The 9,491-nt window shown below is 47.2% G+C and overlaps 1 protein-coding gene across 1 annotated transcript; it reads right to left on the bottom strand.

Moving 5' to 3' along the window:
* Nucleotides 1-3,248: 3,248 nt before the first annotated feature.
* On the bottom strand, nt 3,249-4,545 carry LOC123404542 (pathogenesis-related protein PR-1-like). Its single transcript, XM_045098469.1, has one exon. It carries the CDS (start codon nt 4,271-4,273, stop codon nt 3,587-3,589), a length of 687 nt encoding a protein of 228 aa, XP_044954404.1. The 5' UTR covers nt 4,274-4,545; the 3' UTR covers nt 3,249-3,586.
* Between the last annotated feature and the right edge of the window lie 4,946 nt (nt 4,546-9,491).

Below are 9,491 nucleotides of genomic sequence, written 5' to 3'. Positions count from 1 at the left end.
CGGGCACCGGCATCACCCGGGCTGCACACGACATGTTCGAGGAATGACAAAACAAGAAACAATATGTTTTCTTGCTCCTGTTTGATCAACTTTACATACGACATGTTAAATTCTTCGCATAGATCGCGAGTTCATTTCATATATGATGAATGCTTGCAAACCATGATCATTTACGAGAAGTTCACATCGGACATGATCAATGGCAATAAAGGTTCGACCCAAACTGATTACGAATTGGGGGTCACCGTATTTCAAATTGGGGCAACATCTGATCCCAAACCGAGCAAGAAGAAGAATAAATCAATGACGGCGAAGGCAAGAGGTCTGGCATTCTCAAGTTTTGAGGACGTCTTGTTGGTCGAAGCTTTGTTGGCCACAACAATGGATCCAATATGCGGCGTCGAGTAAAAAAGGATTAAATATTGGGAGAAGATTTGGAAGGAGTATCATGACTAAAAGGAATATATCGAGCCACTCCCTGTCACGACGACCCGCAATATGGCATGTCTCCACATTGACGGGGGATCATTCAAGAGAAAGTTAGGAAGTATGTCGGCTACTAGTCACAAATGACCAACCACCCTCAAAGTAGGATGCCAGTGGCAACTCACGTAAGCTCAATTGATTCATCTTATCATCATTTGCATATACATTTTGTGTTTGCATTCTCGTGCTCATACATATGTCGTTTGCTAGAAGATGGTGGTGGCCACTTTGTATCACGAAACCGAGAAGAAGCCGTTTGTTTTTAACCATTGTTGGATCATATTGAATGGAGTGCGAAAGTGGACACAACTTGTGGCCGATCTCAAGGCCGACAAAAAGATGAATGATGGCTCAAATTCCCACTAATCAATTGGGTTGGATGATGAAAAGGACGATATTGTCGTCGACAATGGAAGAGCCACCGTACCAAAGGATAATTGGCAAGTCATGAAAAACAAATGGGAGAAGGCCAGGGCCTCCCGTGATGCCGCGGCTACAAAAATGCTGTTCACGTGGACACACGTTTTTTCGATGAGGTAGAACAAGAAAGAGGAGAAGTACAGGCTCATGTCGGATGCGCAAAAATAGAGGATGGATTGGGACCAGAAGAGGGCGAAGAAGTAGTTGAAAATTTAGAGGAAGAAGATTGAGTTGTAGAAGCAAGAGACAACGATCAAATGGGAGCTCGAGAAGGCCAAGGCATTTGGAGAGACTGAGCTTCAAAAGGAGATGTCACAACTGGCACGGGACACGGAGGATGCAAAGATCATGTTGACGGATGACACCCTCTTGAATGAGCATGCAAAGAAGTTGTTGTGGAGAAGAAGAAGGAAATCAATGAGTGTAGGGAGTAAGAGGCAGCGAGGATGGCGATACAACATTCGGCAAGGATGGAGGCAGGGTATGCGGGAAGGATGCACGCGGAGCATGCAACCGAGATGTAGGCAGAGCACGACACATGGATGGCGTCCGACCAGTGATCCTACCAAGCAAGTGAGGCATCATATACGATGTGACACTGATTTTATTTTGACATGTCCGGATTGTTGAATTATGATTTGTTTTACTTTAATTTCGAACTGTCCTATACGCTCGGACACCGGTTTTATTTTGACATGTTCGGATTGTTGAATTATGATTTGTTTTGCTTCATTTTGAACTTTTGAAATTCAAACAATTTACATCGTATTATCAGCGTGCATTGATTGTATGAATTTGAGAATTCGCATTTGAGACAATGCGGTTGACGAGCTGTGTCTGTGGACACGCCCGTGGATATATAGAAAATGTTGGATTTGCTAAGTCTACAAATGCTTTGTAGGCCGGGCTCCCCGTGTCCATGTCATTTTGTGCCTCGAAGGGCAAAATTTCGTGTTTCCACCCTTTTCTAAAAATTCATCCAAATCTGACCTTAGTTTTTCAAAAAAATTGTGTTTCCACCCTTTTCTAAAAATCCATCCAAATCTGACCTTACTTTTTCACAAATTTCGTGTTTCCACCCTTTCTAAAAATTCATCCAAATCTGACCTTCGTTTTTCACAAATTTCTTGTTTCCACCTTTTCTAAAAATTCATCCAAATCTGACCTTAGCTTTTCCAAAAATTCGGGATTTGAGCTTTTCCTATCGCCGGGGTCTAGGGTATAACAACCTACCATCAAGGACTCTGACGATAGGAAACTTATCCACGTCAGCACGACGCATCCCTACTGTCAAATATGCCGGCAGTAGATTGTATAACTCTATCTTCAAGGTATCTGACGGTAGGTGTGAGATGCACTCTGTCCGATATTTTATTATTTTTTGCGATAAGACATGCAAACCTTACCGTTAGAGTCCTTGACGGTAGGGTGTTATACTCTATCGTCATGGACCCCGACGATAGGAAAAAGATAAAAGGTCTCTATCATTTTTCAAAGAAAATAAAAACACTCGGAGCGGGGGTGCGAGGGGACGACCCTGGCAGTTGCAAGCGCGCGAGCACATGCGCGCTCCTTTGTCAAGTCCGCAGCGCCCCACCCAACGCACGCTGCACCTTTGTTGACATTTGCCACACGACCTGCACCGCAACATCCTCGATACCCCCAAGCGCAGCCGAGACCTTGACCGTCCTCCTCTCGCTCCACCAGGAACGGGATCCCTTCGTCTTTGACCCGCATATGATACTCAGCCACTGGGCGGCTCCGAGTCGCCGGAGACCCGCACACGCCGTGGCGCCGCCGGCCGGCGAGCATCGTAGCTGCAGCGCGCATGTACAGTTACGTCTGCTGCACAACTGGACGCGTCTTGCTATTACTGCTACTGCTGCCATGGCGCGAAAATGAATGCGCGAGGGTTGCAACTTGGCGTGGCGCCGTGGAGTTGGAGGGGAATTGAAGGAGCCCCGGGCCGCACCGCCGCACAGCATCGGATTCCAAGTGCCCATGACGCATCGCACGCCTGGACCTGGGAGAGCAGAGCAGAGCGGAGAGCAGGCGGCCCAGGCTCTGTCTCTCTCTCTCTCTCTCAATCCATACTGGCAGGCAAGGTGGCACATGCGCCAGCCAGCCTCGACTCGACTATGCATGCTCATGTAGTACTACACAGCTCACTTCGACAGCTCGTGCTGAGGAATCCAGCCACGCCAAAAAGTGGACTTTTTTTTTGCGTCAGCAGCTCAGAGCTCACCATTCTCCTTTGCAACTTGCTGTCATTTTGTTTTTCCAGACAAAGTGCTGCCATTCTTGAGACGCCAATAAGCGAAAACCGAAGGAATGCCGGGTTCTTTTACTTGACAGAGCAGCCAAATGTGCAGCTCACGGTTCATTTCAGAATTCAGATTATGTTTCGTAACCTCGACAGGAGTATACACTTTGCCAAGGAAAATTGAAATGCAGTAGCAGTAAAAAAAAAAATACTTTGTACACTCGTGGCATCTCCATCGATTCGTCTTCAACTCTCGATGAGCAACAATGAATGAGACAGCAAGATCGTAGTCGTACTAGGCCGCGCCGTGTCGCCCTACGTGCCTGCCGGCGACGGAGCTGCGACGAAGACCGACGAGACGGGGCGGCGGCAACAAACGCGCGACGACGGCGCTAGCGGGCGGGTCATCGGTGATCATCAGTAGGGGCGCATGCCGACGTAGTTGCCGGGCGGGTCGTAGTTGCAGGTGATGAAGGTGCCGCGGCCATTGTAGCAGTCGACCATGGCGCAGCCGACGCGGGCGGTGCCGCGCCACACGATCTGCGTGTAGTGGCCGCACATGCCGCCGGTGCAGCGGTTGCTCCAGTAGTCGTAGCGCGGCCGCTCCGCCAGCCACGCGCCGACGGCCTGCGCGGGCGCCCAGCCGGTGCCGCTGCCCCAGAAGAGGTTCTCGCCGTAGGGCCCCGGCGAGTGCACCAGCGCGCAGTCCCCGCGCCGCGACTCGGCGTACGACCGCGCGTACGCCGCCACCCGCTCGTCCCACCTCAGCGCCGGCAGCCCCATCGCCGCCCGCGCCGCGTTCTGCTGGAACAGGAACTGCGCCCGGTAGTCCCCCCCGCCGCCGCGGGGGTACCCGGCGTCCACGACGGCGACGAGGGCCGCATTGCCCAGCGCGACGGCGAGGAGGAGGCCGATGGCCAGCTGGGCTCTGCCACAAGTGGAGGAGGAGGAGGAGGCCATTGGATTGGAGGTGGGTGGTGCTCTGCTCTGCTTACGGACGGGAGGCTGATATATATGGAGAGTTGGAGTTGGAGGGAGAGCAGGAAATCCTGTCAGAATATTTTTAAGATGTGTCGTTGGGGAGGCGAGGCCATGTTCCGCCATGATTGCGCCACACCCAAGCTCTGGAACCAGGAGGAAGGTCTACCTAAAATCAGCTGGAATCAAAATTAGCCGCAGCCGCTCTTGTTTCGGGCGGTGCTTATTGAATTGGCGCTCCACCGGAATCAAGTTGCTACTAAACTGATTCTGATTAGTTCGTTCGTTGTAGGCTGGGTCAGAGTGCGCATTGAGCACGTTGATCAGACGTGCATTGGCATCTTGTCTCTGAATTTACAGTTCAAGCCATCGGCTTCTCGCTCGCTTCAGTGAATTTGCTCCGTGGAGACAAGTGGCTTATTCGGAATTTTTCCGGATCTTAGGAGGAACTCTGGATGAATGGCGAAATGGAACAGCTGTGTTTGTCACGGAATGGCATTCAATTGGCCAGGGTGGTCGCTCAGGCAGAAAGAGGCAGAAAGACGCGCATCGTGGCGTCAGCGCCTCATGACGCGCCGCGTGAATCAAACAGGGAATGGCATGTACTCCCTCCGTTTTAAAATATAAGACCTTTTGAAGATTACACTAAAAGACTACATACAAAACAAAATGAGTGAATATCTATTCTAAAATATGTCTATATGCATCTGTATATAGTTCGTAGTGCAACCTATAAAAAGTCTTATATTTACGAACGGAGGGAGTAGCACACTGTCGAGCTCACCAAAAGGCGCCCTTTACAACTCAGATTGGCTGCTTGCCGACACAGTGATAGTCCGGTCTTGTGGAAGGGCAACTTTTTTCACTCAGCGCCACTCGTTGTGTCAAGGAGCAAAACTGGCCTGACATTTTTATAATAAAAATTATTATCTAAATAAAAACTGAAATTTGTTATTCAAACAAAAGGTTGTCATGTTTCACCATTAAAGTTAGAAAAACGCTTTAAATAAACCGGCTGATTTTTTCTCTCCGTAAGGCGCCTCGGTTGGTCGACACGTGTCCCGTTGGATCGACGCACCGCTCGTCCCCCACCTTATCTTCTCTGAACGCATGATCTCCTTTCTCTCCCACCACCCCCTCCCCTGCGAGTTTCACCGGCGCTGCTACGAGGCTACCACCGAGCCGCCATAGATGCTGCAATGGAGCGTCGCCGGTGTTACCATGGATGGTGTTGCTATGGAGCTTCATCGTCGGCTATAATGGAGCTTCACCAGCGACTCCAAGAGCTGCGATGCAGCACCCCGAGCTGCTATGAAGCTTCATCGACGGCTGTAATGGAGCTTCACCGGTGGTTGCTATGGAACTTCACCGGCGGCGTCAAGATCTGCGCTGCAGCGCCCCGCGTTACAATGAAGTTTCACTCGTGCTGTAATGGAGCTTCGTCGGCGGCTTGTTGCAGCGTCGCGGAGCTGCAGTGGCACCGCTGATCCGTAGCAGCGGCCGTCGGCGGCTCGTTGCAGCGTCGCCAGAGCTGCAATGGCACCCGTTGATCCGTAGCAGCGGTCGTCGGCGGCTCGTTGCAGCGTCACCGGCCGCTGGCTGCACGAATCAACACGTGATGCGTTGACCGGATCCAACGGATGGCGATCGATGAATCCGGTGGTTAGGGACCCGGCTGATTTCCATAAGAAATCAACCGTCTGGTCCGTAGGAGCGGCATTAAAGTTATCATCCTGGAATAATTAAACCTGTCATAAAAAATCAGAGCGGAATTGCTTCGTGTTGGACGCGTGACACTTATCATGACTTTTTATTTTTAATCTTCTGTCCGAAACCACAGAAGTTTGCAGTGGTAATCTTGCCTATAGACGAGGGAAAGTAGACAGCACTAGCATTTGAATCCTACACGATATCCCGTGTTTTTTCTGCATCGAAATTAGCCTTGTTTCTTGAGCTAGGCACGGCAGTAGCATTATTCAGAAGCTGACCTACCTGACCTACCGAATATATAGCCGGAAATGTGAACGGCGTCGTGCCATGGTTGGAAGTTTGGAAGGTTTCTGTCCGGCTGGTAGTACGTTCTACAGTATACGTACCTACTGGCGAACAACGTGCCAATCGCTGGCTGTCAAAGAGCGCTGCCCAATATGCGCCGAAACAAATGGATCCGATGACGAGGACTTTTGTGGCGCCCGGGCCACCGGTGTGCCTTGGTTGCACCGGACAAGACGAGCATCATGAATTCAGACGCTGAATAAGCAAATCATACGGGTACGGGACATAATTGCAGGGTAACCAGGAAATAACAAAATTACGCGGTGTTGGGTGTTCAGAATTTGAGTAGTGCAAATTTGAGCCATCTTACGTCAAAATTAGTACAAGTAGTGTTTGTTTAACTCAAAGTCATAATATGGGTACCTTACAAACCAGTAACCTACCCCACGGGTGGAGCATATACAATCGTACCCTTGAGACTGTTAGAGATTGCCCAAGTCACATGCTTATATACGTGCGTTCTTTCAAAAATGCTATATAAAAGCATGTATAACCGGACTTAGCAAATATGGTCATTTATACGTCCGCGGGCGCGTCCGGTCACTGACTGAGCTTGTTCGTTTTGAGGTCTATTTTTTCGTCCGTGCAGCCGGGCTTTTCATATTTTCTTTCATATGTCCGGTCACTTGCACGTGATTGGTGAAGAAGAAGAGAAAGAAAAATTAATAAAGAAAGAGAAAAGGTGATTCGAGATGGGATCACGTCCTATGTGGCGGACTGACTGAATGTGCCAGGGGTCCGCGAGCCCTCATATCGTTCTCATATTTAAGATGGATATCACGGGTGCCGGTAAGTCCGGGCGTTTGAGATGGGTATGAGGGGTCCTGCTCGATCGCGTTTTTGTGATCGGTCACTGACCCGACGACCTGTCTGAGTGTTTGAGATAGATATAAGGGGTTCAATTGTAGATGTTTTAAGATAACATATTTGCTAAACGAAGGTTGTAGTAAACACACTAAGGCATGTCGCTAACCTATCTTACAGTTCTGAAAGTTTTGCATCTTAAACTGGAGAGGGTTATAGGTTACTCTCCTGTGTTAACCAATAATTTATTTTCCCGGATCCTAGTTTAAAGGTTCTCCAATCCCAAAGGTTGAGTTTCTCATACTCATCTTCCTCGATACATTGTCTACCATATTTCATAATTGTCTCTTCATAAAGGGATTGACCAGGTTTTCGTATGTTTGACTACACGTAATCGTCATTATTTCAAAATTTCTTAATTTTCGAAAAGACTTCAAACGTCTCTTCATGTATGTTTGAGGACTTTGCATTATCCTTTAACTTTTTCACTTTGACGATAACCATTTTGGTTTTCATAATTCACAAGAATAACTAGCATTGGGTTTCGAACCACACGCAAGTCTGTCAAATGCTCACGCTACCCCTCAGCCTCAGCAGTAGTTGTATGTAAAGTAGTAAGTTCTACTTCCATGGTGACCTCATCAATATGGTTTGTTTATAAAACCTCCTTGACGATGCACCCCTTCACGAGTAAGTACATATCCACTTGTGGCATAGAGCACATCAACATCATATATTTAGTATGAATCACTAATATCCTTCAAGCACAACTTGCCGTGAATAATGAATTCCATAAATCATTATACCTCTCTGGTAGAGCATGCCCCTATCAACGGAATGCCAATGCTCATCACCCAGGGTCGGAGATGAACCTCCTCAATTTCTCACATCAAAAGAGATATAGGGTCTTGTTGCGCTAGCTAAGTTGTGAACTAATAATTTGAGAGTATCTTAACTAATCTCTTGCTTCTTTGTTATCTTGTCAGAGCATCATACTGGGATCATAAGGTTTTGAAGAAGGCTTGATGTCTATAAATACAAACCAGCTCAAGACCTTCTCCACATAATGAGATTTCATAAAGTAATCATACTCTCATCCTTAATCAGTTTGATGTTTAGTATCACATCAGCTACTCCCGTATCTTTCATATTAGCATTTATTGATAGGAATGACTTAAACTCATTTATGACATCAATGCTTGTATCAAATATCAGTATATCATCCACATACAAAAATAACATGATGTTGTCATCCCCATCATTGCGATATTAAACACTCGCACTGATCTCATTAAAGACAAAGTCTGCAAAAGTTTGAGTTTTGTCAAACTTCCCATTCCAATGCTTAGGTGCTTGTTTTAGGTTGTACAAATATTTTCACAAATTTCACACCTTTCTATCTTCAATCTCTGTACCAAAAACCCATCAGGCTGGTCCATATAAATTTTCTCTTCCTACTCTCCATTTAGGAAAGTTGTCTTCACGTCCAGTTGATGAACGATAAAACCATAGCAGGCATAGATGAAAAGTTGAAATCGAATGGTGGTTAGTCTAGTGATGGGTGAATTGGTGCCCTTGTCTCACAAGTGGTGCCTTGCAGTTATCAATAATACTGTCCGACCTAAACTTCTTGTTGATCGCACACTTACAATCCACGGTTTACAACCATATGGTCGTTGAGTTAGTTACCAAGTCCCACTAGAAAGAATTGAGTATCTGAAAAGACCTCGATGACGCCTAGAGGGGGGGGGGGTGAATAGGCTATTTAAAAATTTCTTTGGATTTGGCTTGAACCTAATGCGGAAATAAACTAATAGGGTACTTGACAAGCACAAATCCTAAATGCACTAGGCACTGCAACGTGTATCAACAACACGATCTACTAAGATGGACACAATACAGTTACTAACAGGCACAAGTAAGTTACACAAAATTACTTGAGCTATATCACACGACAAGTAGGTGAACAACACAAGATACTAGATCACACTATATCACACGATATATCAAAAACTGCAAGTATGAACGTGTGGATATAGAAGGTATGCTTGAATGATTAATCTTGTACAAGAAATAGCCAACACAATATAATGAGCACAAACAATATGCAATGTATGTATGCTCAAGTAACACAAGTAAACCACAAGTAAGGAGTTAGGGTTAAGGATAACCAAGGTCACTGAGACGAAGATGTATCCCGATGTTCACTTCCTTGGAGGGAAGCTAGTCACCGTTAGAGAGGTGGATGTTACCACGAAGGCACACCAACGCCACGAAGGCTCACCCTATTCTCCCTTTGAGATAACACCACGAAGGCGTTTCTCAACCACTAGTGGTAAGCCTTTGAGGTGGCTTCCAAACCCTCACAAACTTTTCCGAGGGGTAATCACACGGATTGATTCCTCTCCGAAGAACTCCTACCGCCTAGGAGTCTCCAACCTCCAAGAGTAACAAGATCACGGGGGATGCTCAAAACTTGCTCAAA

This window comes from Hordeum vulgare, chromosome 6H (genome assembly GCF_904849725.1).
Source record: "Hordeum vulgare subsp. vulgare chromosome 6H, MorexV3_pseudomolecules_assembly, whole genome shotgun sequence".
Classification (NCBI taxonomy): Eukaryota; Viridiplantae; Streptophyta; class Magnoliopsida; order Poales; family Poaceae; genus Hordeum; species Hordeum vulgare.
This window is presented reverse-complemented; position numbering and strand designations above follow the sequence as displayed.

Coding starts and splice junctions, on each gene's coding strand:
- LOC123404542 (XM_045098469.1), bottom strand. CDS start 4,273: ATGGCGGAACATGGCCTCGCCTCCCCAACGACACATCTTAAAAATATT.